The 21,078-nt window shown below is 25.3% G+C and overlaps 1 protein-coding gene across 2 annotated transcripts in view; it reads left to right on the forward strand.

The window, feature by feature from the left end:
* LOC127283578 (5-hydroxytryptamine receptor 2C-like) overlaps positions 1-21,078 on the forward strand; it is a 227,380-nt gene that overhangs the window by 185,010 nt on the left and 21,292 nt on the right. For both annotated transcript variants that reach the window (XR_007843371.1, XM_051308547.1), the window contains exon 5: positions 5,070-5,376. Coding sequence is in view for 1 of the 2 variants with exons in the window: in XM_051308547.1 (XP_051164504.1) it covers positions 5,070-5,376 (307 nt within the window). In the remaining variant the exon portion in view is untranslated. The remainder of the gene's footprint in view (positions 1-5,069; positions 5,377-21,078) is intronic.

The raw sequence follows: 21,078 nt of genomic DNA on the forward strand, positions 1-21,078 counted from the left end.
AATTTTATTTTTTGGAATTTTTTTTATTCTAAGGGTTGCCTTAAAGGTGGTAATAGGGTTCTTTCTCACTCTTGTATGGGGTATCAATTTTTTTCTACACTCTTAGTTGTATTTTGTGCTAGAATTTGTAATAAAGTTGTGTGTGTGCAATGAAATGTCCATTTTTTAGAAAAATATCAATGTAGAGGATTATTCCAGGGGTTAAGTTTAATGTTTTTTTGAAGTTTTTAGTTAATTTTTTTTGTTGGTTTTAAAATTCTCGTTTATTGTAATCGATGTGAACTTCACCGACCTATCCTGAGTAACGTATACAAAATTTTTAATTTTTTATAACAATGTAAATTTTTACAAATTTAAATTTAAAAATAAATTCCATAAACAAATAGAAATTTTTTTTATTTGTTGTTTTTGAACCAAAGTGTAATAATGCGTGAATTAATTACTTTTGAATGGCATATTTTGAATTAACTGTTATGTATGCGCGAAATGTCAACGGCAGATTCAAATTCTGTAACTGGAATTTCTCGAATATTTCGCGCAATAAATTGACTAATACACGAGGGATGAGACATTATATAAAATGAAAATTAGGCATCATTATAATAAAATCGTATGAATTTTGTATAGTTATCCACTTTGCTAGGAAATACGTATGTCTATGCACTTGGTCTTGCCAAATATGCGACTCAGTCAACAGCAATGCAATACTTGAACAAAGCGAATGATAAATAGAGAGACACGTATTTGAAGCATTTATGCAATTATCTTTTGAGAGGAAATGTGCGCATTGTCTATGTGTTCTTCTCAAAATATTATGTAAAATTTGTTTTCATAATTTTAAACATAATCACGATAATATTTTATGATTATAAATTGTAAATACCTATATATAAAAATGTTTTTCTTAAATATTTTGCCCTGACTGAAAACTATTTTATCTTTTATATGAATACAATTTTTTAAAAATGATTTTTTTAAAGTATTTTTTTAAATACATTTTATGATTTTTTTTCTATAATGATTTAATTAATAAAAAAAGTTAATTCAAATGAATAATTTATAATTATTGTTAGTAAACTAGAAATTAAAATTTAAAGTTTTAAAAAATTATTATAGGGTCAGAATTTTTCAAACAAATCGTTTAAAATTAAAAAAAAAATTATTCAATGTTAAATCTTTTTTTTTTTGCTTCTACCCAGGCGCGAAAAACCAATGCTGACGATGGATTGAGGCTTGATTGTAGATTGAACGCCCAGCGTGGGTAACCCAGACTGAAAGCAGCCTTTATACCACTGTCGATCAAAATTGGTTCAAGATTGGTTACCAATGCTCGTCTCATGCTGGATTCAAGACTAGTTGAATCCTCATGAGCAAAGCCTAGGAGTCCAGTCTAGATTCAATCTTGAATCAACTTTCGACTTAATATTCGCAGCTTAATTCAATATTAATTATTATCTTGTATAAAATACAATTGTATTGAGTAATTATTTATATACGTTCAATACAAATTAAATAACATATTTTTTACAATTTAATATATTTTATAATTATTAATTAATATTATTTAAATTAATATATTGCTATTTATTTCAATAAAAGTATTCTTTGTTTTTTTATAAATAAATATTTCATAAATATTATATTTGTAAATACAATAAAAATCATAATAATTAGATTCAACACATTTTTGAAAATAATTTCTTTTAATAAATTTTGTTTTTTTAAGATTATATTATGATAATTTATCATCTTTATTATGTATTATTATATATTATAATATACCTATAATATTGTAATAATTAAAGAATTATTATTTAATACATTATGAAGATAATAAATCTTTAATATAACGTAAAAAACATAATATTTACTATAATTGTATTTTCAAAAATACAAGTAATTAAAAATACAACAATTAAAATATTTTCAATTTTATATTTTTATTGTATTTATAAATATATAAGTTATTAATTTAATAAAAATAAAAGATTATACATTCATTACAAAGTTTTTTTATTCCATTAATAAAAAAAATTTTTAATATAATTTATTTAAATTAACAGCAATATATAAATTAAAATAATTTTATATTAATATTAAAAATAAATAAGTAATTTAACGATAAGAAGATTTCAAATTTAGCTTAAAGGCGCGCCAAAAACATCACCAGTATTAACAGAATGTCGCCAAGTTAGCGTAGTAGGTTTGCGAGCGTGAACGTTAGGTCGTGGGTTCGGTGCCCAATGCGAGCGAGATTTTTCAAATTAAATTAGGTATAATTTCGACAGGTGTTGTTAGTTAATCTTAAGTGATGAAACAAAAATAGTAAAAAACTTCGGATTAAATTAATTAAAGAATAGTACATTTTTTTGAAATTACTAATAATAATTAAAGGAAATAAGTTCTATTGACTCTTATAAGATTCCAATACATTTTATCTTCTTATTATTAATAAATTAAAATCATATTTTTAATGAATATTAATGTTGTTTTAATATTATCTATAAATATATAATAATACAAAATATTAATAGGACTATTATTATTAAGAATTATTGAACGCGAGAATAGTAAGTAACAGTGGGAGCAGTCTTGAGCGAGCCTGAATCAGCATTCGGCAAGATTGATTGAGTCTTGGTCACCAATGCTGAATCAAGGGTGGAGCTTCAGGTCGGAATCGGTGTTACATTCTAGCTTGGATGAGTCTTATTCCCGCTGACTGACCAAGGCTCAGTCAATATTGGCCAATGCTCAACGAGTCTTTAAAAGGCCTGAACCCAGCGTCCCTTCGCGCCTGGGATATACTGTATTCACAACATTCGAAATAAATTTCTGAAAATATTAGACGAAAAAAAAATTTTTTTTCGTCTAATATTTTCAGAAACTTGTTTTGATTAAAGTAGAAATAAAAAAAAAGTAATTTAACATTAAAAATTAATTACTTTTTGAAAATTTTAGGTTATCCATTTGAGAAAATTTGACCCTGTAGTTAAAAGTTATTATTTAAGCTAGCTTTAATTAAATAATATTTTTTTTTTGTTGAAAACAAATAAAAAGTACAGCGGTTTTATTTTTTATTTGTTTTCATCTGTTTGTTTTTCTCAATATTGTTTACACACAAATAAATATTATATAAAAGTCACAAATGCATTCTGAACATTTTGATGAATTTTTCAAATCATTTATCCATTATTTTTCTGAGATATAACTGTTTTTCTCTCCCATTACATAAAAGTGGATCAGCAAATGTAATTGAATTCACGCCTGTTATTAATATTGATTTTAATTAGAAAATTAAAATAATTACTCATGTAGGTCAAATATATATATTGATTAAAAAAGGAGAAAAATTACAATTTTATATATACATTTTTGTGATAAATAGTACATTTGAAGAGAGAACGTTTTTGTTTTGTATTTATTCAAAGAGATCATTTTGAAATGAAAAAAAGAAAATTTTTCCTTTTTTTTTCTTTTACTATTTTAAACACAGAAACGTAGAAAATTTAAATAATTACTAATGCAATAAAGTGCACCAAATATACGGAGGTAAAAGTTAAGTTTATTTCTATACGATATATATAGCGAACACGAAAACGAGCGCGTGACTCGAAATGAAAATAAAATTAGAACCAAAAAAAAAAAAAAAAAAACCACTGTTTTTAGATTTTTCTCTAAATGTGAATAAAAAAATGTCATTTCCACGAAAAAAAAAATCTTCCTAAAATTTTTCATTCTTCTTTGCAGAATTACTGTAAATTGTTAATAATTGTATTTTATTATTATTATTATCTTTTTTTTTTTATTTGTCGTTTTAGTATTTTTTTCCATAGTGGTTTCTTTATAAAAAATTTTTTTTCACCCAAGCAGAAAAATTATGTATTTAATTTTGCACAAAATTTTTTTGAAAGATTATTGTTACCCTATAAAGAGAAATGAATTTTCAGAAAAATATTTTTAATTTAATTTTTTATCAGTTACTATTATAATGGTAAAAATTAGCAAACTGAAAATATTTCTCTGGAAATTCATTTCTCTTTATGGAGATTATGTTGATTATGTTCTAAAAATCATTAGTTATAGAGTTTTCATTTTATGGAATTTCATTTATCATAATTATTTTTGAGTTGAATTTTTATTTGTTCGAATTAGTATTTTGCAGAATTTTCATCAAACCGATTTCCTATATTAGAAAATTTTTATATAACCGAAAATTCACTTCACAGAATTTTTATTTGTCAGAATTATTATTTGCTCGAATTTTCATTTAATATAATAGGCATTTTAAAGAATTTTTATTGTGTAGAATTTCATTGCATAGAATTTTCATTTTATTCTTTCAGATGAATTTTCATTTGTTCGAATTATTATTTGATATAATTTCCGTATAACCGATTTTTCATACTGCAGAATTTTTACTTAACTAAAGAAATCATTTAACAGAATTTCTAATTGACAGAATTTGCATTTGTCCGAAATTGCAATTGGCCGAACAATTGACTGAAAGATGCGGCGCGATTTTTAAAATCAACCAATCAAAAATTATCCATAAAATTGTGATTGGTTGATTTTAAAAATCGCGCCGAAATCTTTCTGTCGATTATTTGTTCAGCCATTTGCAATTTCGGACAAATGAAAATTCTATCAATTAGAAATTCTGTTAAATGATTTTTCGGTTAAGTAAAAATTCTATAGTACAAAAAATAGGTTATATGGAAATTATATTAAATAATAATTCGAACAAATGAAAATTCATCTGAAAGAAAATTCTATGCAATGAAATATTATGTCATCGTATTAAAAGTTTTTGGGTTCGCTGAATCCAAATTTAAGATCAAATTTGGATTCAGCGACCCAAAAAACCCCCAAGTACCGAATTTTGAACGAATCGAATCAACTTTAAAATTTTTCCGCCATATTGGGTCGACCATTTTGAATTTTTTAAATCTGACCTTAAATTTGGATTTAGCGACCCTAAAAATTCTAAAGGAACCATTATTATTATTATAAATAAATATATTATGTATTTAATAAAAATTAATATATTTTTCAATATTATTGATTTACAGGTTTGATTGATCCCAGCAATATAATGCCAGGACCAGGAATTTGCGTGATTAATAATGGAGCCTTCTTTGTGTTTGGCTCATTGGTGGCCTTTTATATACCAATGATCGTAATGGTTGCCACGTATATTTTAACGGTGCAATTGCTACGGAAAAAGGCCCGTTTTGTTGCTGAACATCCAGAAAGTGATCAATTTCGAAGACTTGGTGGCAGATATGCCTCAACGAGAAATCCAGTTTCATCAAGATCATCGGCAAATTCGTCCAGGCAATTTTGGCGAACATCCGGCGGAAGTTCCGGAGCTGACAAGTAAGTAGTATATTCATTTTGCCTTTTAATGAATTTCCAAATAAATTACTCTTATTTCGAAAATTTTTTTATATACGAAAAAAATTCTAATTGAAATAGTCAATTTTGAAATTGTGTGTCACGTGTGTCACGTTAATTTTATCTCTGGCAACAATATAAGTTATTATTTATAAAAATTGGATAAAAATTGCGATTTTTGTATGTGCTGAAAGAAAAAAGTCAAAATGTTAAAAAAAAGCGGGGTGTCAGTATTTATTACACAGACGGAGAATTTTTATCGTGACAACGTTTTTTTTTAAATTAATTAAAATATATTTTATAAGATTATTATTTAATATTTATTTTTGTACATAAACACATTGAAAAAATATTTATTTGATTCAAATAATCGGTTGCTATGACTATTATCAAATAAATATTTACTTGAACCAAATAATTTTTATTTGAATTAAATAAATTGTACTTGAACCAATAATTTTTGTATTTGAATCAAATACCATTTCATTGACTCAAATAATAATGATTTAACAGAAATAAATATTTATTCCATAATGATCAAGTAACCGATTATTTGAATCAAATAAATTTTTTTTCAGTGCATAAAATTAGAATAAATTAACAATAATTTCCAAACAATTAAATTTAAAAATATTCAAAATGTAATGCCACATTATTACCAATTGCTGAAATTTTGCACCGGAATAATATCAAAATATAACCTCAATTGTGGATTTACTCTGTTCAAGAATTGTCGTGGACCAGTTAATTATAACAATTCTTGAACAGAATACATCTATGATTGAGGTTATGTTTTGATATTATTCCAGTGCAAAATTTCAGCAATTGGCAATAATACTGTGACTATACTATGTACACAGACCAACACCTCACTACACTACACGATCGCGGATCGCTCTACATTTTGTTCCTCGAATAACGATACGAAAACAAAACAAAGTGGCAGCATCGGCAGCCATGTTTATTTTGACTTTTATACCTATATAGGTATAGTGGATACTGTCAGCAGTGGCGCTGTATACTAACATGTTAAATCTTTAACCGGTCGGTAACATAGAAAACTATAAAAAAAATTTCATTTCCAAATTTAACAAAAATAAGTTTGACATCGAGATTAGATCGAAAGTAATCAAATAACCCAAAAATCTTGAAAATATGACTTATAGTTTTCGAATTCTGGCCGGCGATATAAACGCCAATTTTTCTGACTGGCTCGCTAGACCTCGGAGTAAGACGTTGTCACGTCAAAAATTATTTAACAAAAGATTTTAAATCAATTTAATATTTTTCAAAAAATTGAAAAAAAACTATATCTTATAAAATTCTTTGAAATTAATTTTTATTAAATTTTTGTTTGCATTAAAAAGCATTTTTCAGTTTTAAGGTTATGTTAGGACCTCCATCCTGCTTAAGATTGACATATTTTTTTAGATAAATAATTTTTTTTTCATTTATTCTAATTTATAATCAGAAAATGTAAAATAAAAATAACGGTTTTAAAAAATCTTAAACGTACCTTTCTTTTTGTTTTGTCGAAAAATATTATCAATTTAAGAAGAAAATAAAAATGTTTATTATTATATTTGTTAATATAATGCAAAGAAAAAATATTAAAACTTTCTTTATTTTTTTACTGAAAGCGATTGACAATTTTTGCTGTTGGATAAAATGTGATCAGAGTATAGAGAGATTAATCAGAATTACTTGAAACGGAAAAAATGGGGGATTATATGCATTGTGGGACGACGCAATACAGCGCAAAACTGGAAATTATTTCTTCTCGTCTTTCGAACAAACGATGAACGACCATTTTCCTAGATTTGTTCTCTTGACAAATCACCTATAAAAACGTGATTTTAGTCTCGATATATATATATTATAAAAAAAAAATCTTCTAAATTCCATTTATTTCGTATATCAATCTTACTATAGATGCCATTTATTTATATATGGGGAATTCCATGTAAGAATTTCATTCAAAAATTTTTTTTTTACTATGATATTTTTTTCGAAATTTTTATGAAAAATAAGAAAGTACGTATTTTTTTATTTCTTTATATGATAAAAATTATGAAAGTTATAATTTTTTTTTAATTTAACTTCGTTAGAAGCCGAATACTTTCAAAATACGTTTTAAAACGCCTTATTAAAAGATAAAAAATAATACTATGTTTATTCGATTCTTGTTTAATAATATTTTTAATATGTAGTAAAAAAAATATCAACGGAAGCATTTTAAAATTGCAAATTTTGTCTAAAAAGTGATTTTTCTCAAAATCGAAGTGATCGATTTTTGCGCAAATTTTTTGTAATTCTCTGATAAATAATAATTTCTTAGATGCTTTCATTGTAGTTACGGTATTTTTTACTACATATTAAAAATATTAAAGAAAAATCGAACAAATTTCATATTTAATATTGTTTTTTATCTCTCAATATGACAGAGAAAAACGCATTTTTAAAATATTCGGCTTCAGACGACGTTAAATTTAAAAAAAAAATCACAACTTTTATAATTTTTATCAAATAAAGAAAGAAAAAAATACGTATTTTCTTATTTTTCATAAAAATTTCGAAAAAAAATGTTCCAGTTAAATTAGAATTTTTCAATGAAAATCTCATAAATTTTTTCTATATTAAATAAAATATTATCAATATATTATTATTTCCATACACAAGAGATAATATATTTTTCAAAGCATTGTATTTTTTTTGCCAACTTTTGTTCATTTTAAATATCTTTTTCCAATATATATATATATATATATATATATATAAAAAAGAATTTAAATTTGAGTTTATGTAGCGTACGATTTTTCTATAAAGATAATTTGTTTGAAGCAAACCAAGAGATTGATCTATCTTACGATTTTCCATTCGATTGAATTTCAATGCTTTTTTAAAAAATAGAAAATCACATATTAATCAAAATATATAGTAAAAAAAAAAATTGTATAATATAAATAGTCTTGTAAATAAAAATCGCGTGAACGAAGCGCGGTTTTAAAAATCATTTTAAATTTACCATTTTTGTATTTTTTTTTTTTTTTTTTTTGTTTACAATTGAAATTGTTTGACTTTTTCTGTTATGGAAGTATAAATGAAATTGCATTTATTTATTCAAACACAAGTGGAAAAGAAATTCATTCATTTTATTTGAATTTAATTTCCATTATGTCAAAAATTAAACATATCATACATTATGCATATAGGAATGAGGCAATAAATAAATAGTCCAACATACAGATAATTTATTTTATTTGTCAAAATTATTAAATTATAATATTTAAAAATATTATTAAACTTTCTCTCTCTCTTTTTTTTAATGTATCCATTTTCCGATAATAAGGTGACTTATGTCAACAAAAGGATAATAAGCAATTGACTATATATTCCCAGGTGTTTTTGAAGGCAGTTGAATGCATAAACGAGGGAGGATTATGGGGGAAAAATTGAAGGAAAAACGCGTTGAAAACAGTGTAAAGAATTGTTTGCTGCCAGCAGCACGCGCTTATATGATGAAATTAGCATTATAACACGCTATTTTCATGAAAGAAAAATAATTTCACAAATTGATATTATCTTTTAATTCTCATTTTAGATACTTATTTTATAATATTCTTTCTGAAATTTAAATTAATAAGTTTTTTTTTTTTAATTGAAAAAAAAAATATTAAGAAATAGAAAATAAAATATTAATAAAGAGTCGCTAAAATGAAAAGCTTTTATATAAAAAAAAGGGAGAAGATTAGCTTCACGAATATTCATATTTTTACATTTAGATCATCTTTGATGAATGAAAATTTTCTACCTTCTGTATAAGAGAACCACTTCAGAAAATTACTTTAAGAAGTACTTTTACCGGGTCAAGTAAATTCTAAAAAAACAATTACACATTGTATTCAAACGACGAAACTGAAGTACATAACATTTATAATAAACGATTAGAAATTTGTTTTAAGGAAGAAAATTATAAAAGGTTTCGTATTTTATTTATTTATTTTTGTATTAGATTTTATTTTTCATTTAACAAAATATTTCCTTAAAAATCGTTGATAATAAACGTTGTGAACTTCAGCATCGTTTCAAATTATTCTTTTTTTTTCGTAGAAAAAAAATTCAAATTCTATATTATACGATTTGTATATTTTTGTTATTTTTCTTCTATATGTAATTCAGTTATTTTTACCTACCTGTGTTTATTAGTATCATTTGACAAAAAAAAAAAAAAAGGTGAGAAATTTTTCATCATCAGATTATCTCAAAGATACTTATTGACGTAGAGTTAACAGGAATGCTAAATTAGGAGATAAATAAATGCTTTCAGTTTCAATATTTACTTTTCATTAAATATTGATGTCAGGCAAGACAAATTACTCGATTCCTCGCTTTTTTTTTTTTTTTTTGAAAAAATAAACTTTATTCCGTCGACAAACTTTTCTTTTCTAGCGCTTAATAATTTTTTACTTTTGTATTATTAATTTCATTTATTATTCATGAATTTTTCGACCTATTTTTTTTTAAATTGAAAAACTCATGAAGTGTTGTTAATTGAAAATGTTTTAATTAATTAACTATAAGAAACCATTGTTTAAATACATATTTAATTTATTTTAAAAAGTCTAATTTCAAAATTTCAATATTGTTTCACTTTGAAATATTCTGCTTATTAGCATATTCTTATTCTTATTATTATTATTATTATTATTATTATTATTATTATTATTATTATTATTATTATTATTATTATTATAATAAACGCAAAAATTGGATAATAATTTATTTTTAGAAGAAAAATGTACAAACTTTGAATTTGAATTAAAATTAAATTTTGTAATTGGAAATTTTGGTAGTGCTTTCAGCAAAAGTTTAATTTTTATTATTTGGTTTTTACTGTCAGGCTTTATTATTTTAAATAAATGAATAAAAATAAAAATTTCTGAAAATCACAGCAATAAAACTCAAAATAATGCAAAACTGTTTCGAATAAATAATAAACATTTTTTATTGTCAACCATCGTATATCATAGTTTTTTTTTTTGGCATTATTTTCATTGTTATATACTTGACTTTTATACATTTATTTATTTTTCTGTAAATAAAAAACAAGTCAATCATTTTAAAAATTAATAAAGAAAAAATAATAACAATTTTTAATGAAATCCATATTTAATATTTTTTTAAAAATATTAACATTTAATAAAATAATAATAAATAAATAAAATAAAAATACAATAAAAACATTTAATAATTGTTTACGTTTACAAAATTCTAATTTTTGTGAATTATTTTATGGGAATAAAATATTATAAATATAAATTTTTTTGGGTTCAATTTTAAACTTTTTTTTACAAAAAACAATTAATTTGTACCTGCAGTAAATTAATTGAACTAAAAGTATTCTAAATTATTAAAAGTTAAAAAAAAAGTTAGGGTCAGTCGGGGTAAATCCGAACGGGGGGTAAATCCGAACGCTAATTATTTCAGTTTAATTAAAATTTTTAAAAATAAGTTCGATATGAGAATTTTTACCTCAGATCCTCTTGAAGAGATTCTAAGTATTATCCCATTTTTTGTTTGTTAATTAGCAACAGCATAAACAAAGATAACAAGTATTGCAAAAAAGATTGAAAATCAAAGATGACACTCTTTCAGTATTTTGTCTCGTATTTGAAAAAAAGAAGCTAAAAATTCATTTTATTATTTATAATTGTTTGTTATGAATACTAGAACAGAAACTATATTTGATTTTTGCCTTCTGTAAAATTTTATTAATAATATCAGACCGTTCGTATTTACCCAAGAAAATTGGAAAACTGGGGTAAATCCGAACGGTATTTTTAATAATTTTTTTTTACATCAAAGCCACACAAAATTGTTTTTATTTGATTACACTATTATTTTAACATTATAAAAGTACATAGAAAAAAGTTTTTCTTTCTATACGTATCCTCGTTAGTAATTAATAAGCAGAAACTTAATCTCTGTTCTCTCGAAGGAGTGTTTCAATTTTTTTGCCAAATGGTTTGTTGAAAAAAGTTTTTCAGGATCTTAATAAAATTTGGTATTCTACGGTTTTTGGGGTCGCTAATTACCAATTTGAAGTCAGTTTTTCAGAATTCAAAATGGCGGACGAGAATTAAAAAATTCATTGGATTCGCTCGAAAATTGTTACTCGGGGGGTTTCAGGGTTAGCAAATTTGATCATTTTTAAAAATAAGTTTTAGGAAAGTCCGCCATTTTGAATTTAAAAAATTTGACTTTTATTTTTGTATTTACATTCAATCACTCCAAAATACTTTCTGTAGCAAGTTTTGCAAAAATCCGTTATGATTTGATAAAGTTATTGAAGGTTTTAATTGTGTAATGCATTTTAATTTTTAACCTGTTTGATTTTTGTATTTATATATGATGCATTATTACATAATAGGTTTATTATCGTATTTTTTTTGAGTTTTTATATACGTTTAACAATTGCAATACTTTAAATTTATTTTCCCTAAGATTTTTCTGAAATACAGTGGCGTTCGTATTTACCCCCATATTTTAGGAAAGTTGCAAAGTATCGAGGTAAATACGAACGCTAAGTTTCCTGCGATTGTAATTTATCAAAAAATTTTTCTACCCCATAAAATTGTTCTATGGAAGTAAAGTAACAACTTCATGCACCAGAATACCGGAAGTATTTTTTTTTTAAAGAAAAAACTTATGTTATTGTTGAAACTTACTAAAAGCGTTCGGATTTACCCCGGTTGACCCTATTTTTGACCATTTTAGAATTTTTATTTTAAAAAAAGTGAAATTTTTAAAAACCCATACGATTGATTGTTTAGAACTATAAAAAAGTATTTAAAAAAATTGACGAAGAAAAAAAATAGAAATTGTGGAAAAAGTTAAATTTTAAAAGAACTATTTTACAAATTTTTTTATTTTTTAAAAAATTATTTTTTGAACAAAAAATTTTTTGAAACTCATATCGTTGATTGTTTTGAAAAAAATCTAGAATCATGAAAAAGAGTAATAGAAAATTGTCAGTAAAAAATAATTAAAATTATAAAAGAAGTTCCAATTTTTGTTTTTCAAGAATTTCGAGTTCAATTTAAAAATTTATTAACTAAATATTAGTTTATTTAATTTTTCATAACATATGTATTATATTTTTGAACCTCTTCTTAAATTATGTTTTTAATTTGAAAAAATGATACAATTATAATTATATTGACTATGAATTTATAATTTATATTTTATGTTCAAAAAATTGAATTATATTGAAATTTGTAATAATTGAGAAAATTTTCCAATTTTAATTAATTTGAAACAATTAATTAAACATGAGCCAAAAGTTCTGAACGTTCAAATGAACGAAATATTTTTTTTAAATTTATAAATTATCAAAAATTATAATGGCAATTTAAAATAAAACAGTAAATTAAACAATTGTTTAATTATTAACTTCCATTTAGATATTTAAAACAAAATTTTGTAATAAAATTTGTACTTAAAGAAAATGAAAAAAAAATTTCGTTCATTTGAACGTTCAAAACTTTTGCCTTATAATTAAACAATAATAATCTTAATTAAATAAAAATATTTAAAAAATGAAAAATTTTATGATTATATAATTTATTTAAAAATTCAAATAAATTAACAATGCAATACAATTTTCAAGCGCGCGTATAGTTTTCAACTTAATTAATAATTTAGATATTTTTAATAATAAAAGAGGCTTTTATTTAATTCAAATGTTGATTATAATAAAAATTTAAATTATATATATAAACTACTTCAAACTGGCTAAATAAAATCGAACATGAGAAAGTGAAAATGTTTTGCTAATTTTTTAATTTCTTGGCAATGATCTTGAAATATAATGATAATGCCCGAGGGAACATAATGAAATTGGATTTCGCACACTTAGCTGTAAATGTATGTATATATACATATATATATAGCTGAAAGTATGTTTTGCTTTCGGATAATAATTATGAAGGGAGAAATTTGGAAATTTCTCTCACTAGAGAGAATATAATAAGAAGCTTAGAGTGGAGTTTGCGTTATTGGCATTGGTCCAAATCCGTGTGATCCTGTATGTTTTATAATGGCAAAAGCAGGAGTTCGACAGAAGTAGCATAGTCTAAAGTGAACCACATAGGAGTACTCAAACTCCACTGAGAACATATAACAAGGGAAACACGCAACTTCATACTTATAGGTCCCTCAAACTCCCACTGAACGTCAACTCCTATACACACTCAATCTCAGGTAATTATTGCCGCCATTTTAACAGCTTATTATTATATATACCACAACAAGTGTCGATATATTCATAATTTACTAATTTTCATAAAAGTTTTATTAACAAAAAATATTTAATTAAGTTAAGTTTTAAATATAATTTTATCACATAAAAAAATAATTACAATATTTCTAATTATCTTCTATATTATATTAAGTTAACAAATTTCCAAAAGCGACACCGACACCGTGACCTCGACACCGTCCTTGGAAAATTTATTTTCACTTATTTTCAAATAAATCAAAATATGCTTTTAGAAAATCTTACATACTTTTTTTTGTAACATGTTTTTTCAATTTTAACCGGAAAAAGGGTTATTTTGCAATTTTATGCAATTTTTTACGAATTTTTCGATATATACCTTTAAAATTACTCTATTTTTAAAAAGTTACTTATAAACAACTTTTTACCAATTTTTTATGGTTTTTTTATTATTTATTGTTGTTTTTTAAATTTTTAGTTAGGAACCTATAATATTGTGCCTAATTTTAAGTGTCTTTGAAATCAATTGTTTTTAACTTAATAATTTTAACATTTCTTATTTTAAAACGAAACATCTTCTATTATATTAAGTTAACAAATTTCCAAAAGCGACACCGACATCGTGACCTCGACACCGCCCTTGGAAAATCTATTTTCACTTATTTTCAAATAAATCAAAATACTTTGCCATATGCTTTTAGAAAATCTTACATAATTTATGCAACGCAAGTATGTTATACTCTCTAAATCTGAATCAGTAGAAATTTTACTAATTCAATTAGTACTTTCCATTTTAACTGAAGTTTCAGTTATTTTTTGAAATCTACTAATATAGTTAGTGAATATACAAGCAATAGAAAATAACTTATGTAAAACAGTAATTTGTATATAACATAACCTTTAAAATTAACTATTAAATCAGTAGATTTTGCGTCCGCCGCCATATATTTATATTACTGATTCAATCAGTAATTGATATTTTACTAATTGAATCAGTAATTTTCTACTAATTATCAGTTGCTCAATTCTCGCTATGGCAATTAGTAGATTTTTACTGTTAATCAGTGAAATATGACTGATTCAGATTTAGAGAGTAAGCACTTTACGCCATCTATTTAGCTAATGGTAAATTGCTCTTTACAGACCGATACAAATTTTACTAGATGATTAGTACATTTTATTTCCCTAGGATTTTTAAAATTCATAATATGGAACATTCCACGTCAACATAGACAGAGCCCTAAACAAAAATTGCTGTGATGGATTTAAATGTTCTAGCGCTTAAAAGATTTCTACATTCGTGTACTTTAAAAGATGCCGATGGGCGTTTTTTAAAAATTTTTATTTTTGTTGTCAATAGAGATGTCAAAAGTCAAAAAATTTCAAAATACTTTTACGAATTAAAAACTAAAAACGAGGTAAATAATTCTAAACCTCATTCTATAACAGTTTTTGAGGTCGTTGTTGACGAATCCGAAGTTATTTTTTTAGAAATTCAAAATGTCGGACGAAAATTTTTTAAATTCATCCGATTCGGTTAAAGTTCCTTACTAGAGGGTTTTTGGGGTCTCTGACAACGTATCTGACATCAGTTTTCAAAATTTCAAAATGGCTGATTCAATATGGTGGACAAAATTTCTTAAAATTTATCCGATTCGGTTAAAACTTATTACTCTAAAGTTTTTGGGGTCGCTGATGACGAAACTGATGCTAGTTTTCAAAAATTCAAAATGTCTGATCCAATATGTCGGAAGAACATTTTTAAACTTTATCGGATACCGCCATTTTGAATATCTAAAAAATAACTTCAGATTCGTCATTAGCGACCTCAAAAATTGTCAAGTCATATGCTTCCCGCAAAAAACAATTCTTTCTACTTCTTTTTAACTTTTGTCCGCCATATTGGATCAGCCATTTAGAATTTTTGAAAAAAAAATTTAGATTCATAATCAGCGACCCTAAAAACTGTTGAAGTATGAGTTTCAGAATTATTTACCTTCATATATACTTTTTGGAAAAAATTATGTTGAGTTAAAACCTTTTGTTGTCTTAAAAAAGCGACATAAAAAATTAAAGAATTTTTTTTTTGCGAAAAACCCTCGAAAACGGTAAAAACAATGAATTTTGTTATATAGTCATATTTGATAATAGTCAAGTAATCGAGTATTTGAATCAAATAAATTTTTTTTAGTGTGATTATAAATTAGAATAAATGAAAAAAAATTATTTATCTAGAAAAATGTCAATCTTAAAGAGGGTGGAGGCCCTAACATAACCTCAAAACTGAAGAATAGCTTTTAACACAATCAAAACTTTATTAAAAATTAATTTTAAACAATTTTGGAAGAGGTAGTTATACACATTTTTGAAAAAATTATATCTAAAATTGTTTAAAATTAATTTTTTATCAAATTTTTGTTTGCGTTAAAAACAATTTTTTAGTTTTTGAAATTAAATTTACAAGAATTAATTGTAAATGTGACTACTGAGAATATTAAAAAAAAAAACTATTGTTGACTTAAGATGATTAAAGATATAGCAGACATAAAAAAAAATTTTAATGCATTTATAATTTGCGACTGAATTATTATTTTTTCGATTTATTTAATAAAATAATATGAAATTATATTTAAAAATAAAAATGATTTAAATATACGTATAACTAATTGGTTTTCGAAAACTGCACTAAAAAGTCAAGTATGTGCAAATATTTACTAATCTTTTCCTGACTGTAAACTTGATTGATCTGTTTTTCGCGTGCGTAATTCACGTACAATAATCATTACATGAAGAAACGTGTTTTATATACTCTTCTTAATCTACATTACATGAACTATATAGGATATATATATACAACTACTATTAAACAAATTATTAAATTCCTTTTTATAATTAGATTAAAAGTGTAATATACTACTCGCGATAATATTATAGTATAAAATTATAACAATGGCAATATAGAAAAAAAACTCAGTTGGAGAATCAGGCATAATATCGTCTCCATAATTCAATTTAAAACTGTTACTGTGATCCCGACCGATTTCCAACTTAGGAAAAACTTATCAGTGCCTTGTCAGTTTTTTCCTTCAAATTGACATATTTTGTGAGATTTTTATTTTAAATAAATCATAGTTTTTACAATTTTTATATTTCTAACTAATATTTTATTTACAGTATATAAAACACTTAAGAATAATTTTGAAAAATCTCCCAATCATGGGGGATCGAACCCAAGACCCTTGGAACGCGAGCCATGTACTCTGACGCCACAATCACGTTGACTTTAATATATATCTTTTAGCTACACTGAGAAAAATGTTTAGTCAGAGCAACCAAAATTTAGTTGGGCCAACAAAAAAATTTTGTTGGTATTTAAGCAACCAGACTATTTGTTTGAGTCAACCAAAAAATTTCAACCAAATAATTTTGTTGACCTAACCAAATGTTTGGTTGAGATAACTCTACGACTTTGTTTCAGCCAACCAAAATTTGGTTACAAGAACCAAAATTGCCTAATCAAACAATTTTGTTGCAAACACTAAATTTTTTTTCTCAGTGTTACACTTTTTCTTGAATATTAAGACTGCTTCCTTCTGTTTGTCATATCAAAATAACTGCATTATTTTTAAAGTTTTTAATAATTAATTCTAATAATAGTTTATAATCTTTTTAAATAATTTATTTAAATAATAAAATAAATTTTTCTAAATTGTTCATAAATTAATGAAATAATTACACAGGAACACAAAATTTTTTTTTGGAAATATACATATTGGCAGAACTATGTATATGTATTTTGACTAGCTGAATTCAAATCTGGATCTACTTTTACAGTTTCGAGATAAATTAAAAAATCTCTTTTACTATAAAATTATCAAGTTTTTCTAAATATATTTCCCTGACCATTTCCTTCACATCAATCAAAAATAATGAATAAATAACACAGCCACACAAAAAAAAAAAAAGTTCTGATCTGGGGGTCTGACTATATATTTTCTATGTCTTTTGGGTCGCTGAATCCGAATCCGAGGCCCATTCAACCCCATCACATCAGGTTTTTGAAAAAACCTCAAAAAACCAAAATGGCGGACACTTTTTTGGAAAATTTATCGGATTCGCTTGAAACTCGCTACTCGGGGGTTTTTGGGGTCGCTGATTACGAATTTGAAGTCAGTTTTCAAAAATTCAAAATGGCGGATCCAATATGGCGGACATTTTTTTGAAAAATTTGCCGGATTTGCTTGAAACTCGCTACTCGGGGGTTTTTGGGGTCTCTGATTACGAATTTGAAGTCAGTTTTCAAAAATTCAAAATGGCGGATCCATTATGGCAGGATTTTTTGTCAACTTTATTAGATTCGCTTGGAACTCGTTACATGAGGGTTTTTGAAGTCGCTGATTACGAATTTAAAGTCCAATTTACAAAATTTAAAATGGCGAATCCAATAAAGATGTTCTTTTGAGAAATCAAAAACTTGAGTGTTTTAATTCACCCGTATTTACTTTGTATCTTGCGTGTGCCTGCGTCCAGGGCACCTCCACGTGGTGTACATTGGGTAACGCAAATGCCGACGGTACATTATATAGTAAAATAGACGTGATAACATAAACATTGAAACTAAAGATATTACGCGCGTTTAATAGCACAAATTGTAGGTTTTTTTAGATTATGTCCGAATCCTGATATGATAAATTTAAACTGACTTCAAATTCGTAATCAGCGCCCCCAAAAACCCCCGAGTAGCAAGTTTCAAGCAAATCCAGCATTTTTCAAACAAATATCCGCCATATTGGATCCGCCATTTTGAATTTTTGAAAACTGACTTTAAATTCGTAATCAGCGACCCCAAAAACCCCCGAGTAGCGAGTTTCAAGCGAATCCGATAAATTTTCCAAAAAAGTGTCCGCCATTTTGGTTTTTTGAGGTTTTTTCAAAAACCTGATGTGATGGGGTTGAATGGGCCTCGGATTCGGATTCAGCGACCCAAAAGACATAGAAAATATATAGTCAGACCCCCAGATCAGAACTTTTTTTTTTTGTGTGGCTGTGTAATAATAATAAAAATAAATTTCAAAAATATAGGAGAATTCCCTTCTTCATTTATAGAAGAATAATTTAACACTGAGAGAAATGGATAGTAAGAATTTGATAGTAAAAAGAAAGATTGTACTAGGTACTATCATTGTGTTACTGACAAGAATCTACTATCAACATTTTACTATCCAAGATGTTACCCAAAGACGTAAAATATGTTAGCTTTTGGATTGTAGTCACTACTATCAAATATTGTAAAAATTAAATGTGAGCGCATGCGCTGATTGTGGTGTATACTTCGCCTATTCAATTGCGGTCCTTGTGTTTTCACGCACATGTTTATATATAGTGAAAAAAGTTGTGAATAAAAAAGTGGACGAGTTTGTTAAAAATTTATTAATGTCGTGGAATATGGAATCTTTGATTCCATCTTTTGGAGGTAGATTTATTATTTTGATTGAATTAGCGAAGACTGAAGTGTGAACGTGTTTATAACCTCAAAACAATTTTGCGTTGTTTAGACGGTGAAATTGATGAAGAATCGTTTGACTTACTGGACAATGATACAATATCACTCATTATACCAAAACCAGAACCTCGCTTAAAATTTTTTAAAAAATTTCAAGATTACAAAAATCAAGTAAGTTTTTTTTTTGTTTGTATAAATGTACATGTGTTTATTGAAATTTTTTTTTGGAAAAAAAACTTTTTCATATTTTTTCTTACTTTTTTTAAACTTAAAAATTAGTAAAATAATACAAATTCAATTGACTCTGTGAAAAAAATATACCGTTTGATAAATATATTTATGTTTAAGCAAGTCCTTTTTATAGACGGAGTGAAAAAATAGACATACTCTTTTTTATGTAAAAAGTTTAAAGTTTAAATTCTTATCGAAATGTCTTATTAAAATAAAATGAAATTATTTAAGTTTACAAAAAAAGCGAGGTTAGGTTTGTGTATATTTGCCACTCGAGAACGTAAAGAGATCGTATAAAATTTTTAACATCAAAGATTGTAAATTGTACAATCAAATTTCTATAATCATCTGATACACGGAAAAAAAGAAAAAGTAACTTTTACTACTTTAAAAGTAAAATTGGACCTGTCCGAAGTTTCTGCTATTTTTTTTGGAGTAAAAATTGCCAGAGATGCGCAGAAACTTCGGACAGGTCCAATTTTACTTTTAAAGTAGTAAAAGTTACTTTATTCGTTTTTCCATTTTTCTCCGTGTAGTAAATACTACAATCTATATCGCTGTCTGTATATTTAGCACTAAATATGGTTGCCCTTAACATCATTATGTTACCCAGTAGCATAAATTTCTCTCCGTGTTTATTTGTAAAATATTATTTTTAAAATCGCTGTTAGGAATATTTTATAATGTGACGTTTCTAAAAATATATATTTATCAATACAATATCTGTATTGCCACTATTATAAATTCTATTGCAATATAGAAATTCGAAGAAGCATGTTCGATAAAATTCCAGTTTTAAAATTGGTCGATAAAAAAGTAAGAATAATATTGTTTTTGTTTTTATATAAATAGCTCGTTCGCAATATTGAGATTGGCGGTTAACCTAAAATGTCAAGCACAGCAGGTATATATATAAAATTAACTTTTCGTCTTAAATATAATGATTTAATGTCCTAATAAAAGTGAAACAACTGATGCATCGTGGAACTTTTATTCAATCGAAACTGAAACTTTATACCCAGATGGCACCTGACTTTTGATCATTATTTACAGAAAATTGCTGTTGAGATCGTGTTTCTTTCATTTTAAAAAAGAATATACAGCACTAGTATATAGCGTTTCTCAAGTTTCTTTATACATTCAATATTTGCACTTTTTTATAGTGTAGAAAAAAAAATATAGCAAATTTTTATAAATCATATTCGATAGTGTGTGGGATGCTATATATTTAGAACACAATTTTATATAATCACGTTAGAAAAAACACTAAAAGAATATTCTCAAAAAGGCAACAAAAAAATTTTAACAGAAAGTTTCTTTTCTTATTACAAAATTTAAAAAAAGTTTCACTCGTTGGCATGGCGGAAAACCATACTATTTCAAACAGGTGTCGAGTACCATTTCGTTTCAGAAAGAATGCTGTAAACTATAATAACATTTCATGTGATGGTTATAGGAAACATTCTTTTTTCTTTTAATAAATGTAAAATATACCATTTCGACTGATATTTGTATGCTAAAAAGACCGAAATGGTGTGTTTGACATTTTTTACGCGAAAGATTTATATTTTATAACCATCACACGAAATGATATGGTTTACAGCACATATCTAAAATGATGTGATTCTCGACATTTGCCATTGTGCTTGTCTTAAATGATATGGTTTTACGT

The sequence above is a fragment of the Leptopilina boulardi genome, unplaced genomic scaffold, assembly GCF_019393585.1.
Source record: "Leptopilina boulardi isolate dan_hultmark-lab unplaced genomic scaffold, ZJU_Lbou_2.1 LbouV2_310, whole genome shotgun sequence".
In the NCBI taxonomy this organism is placed as follows: Eukaryota; Metazoa; Arthropoda; class Insecta; order Hymenoptera; family Figitidae; genus Leptopilina; species Leptopilina boulardi.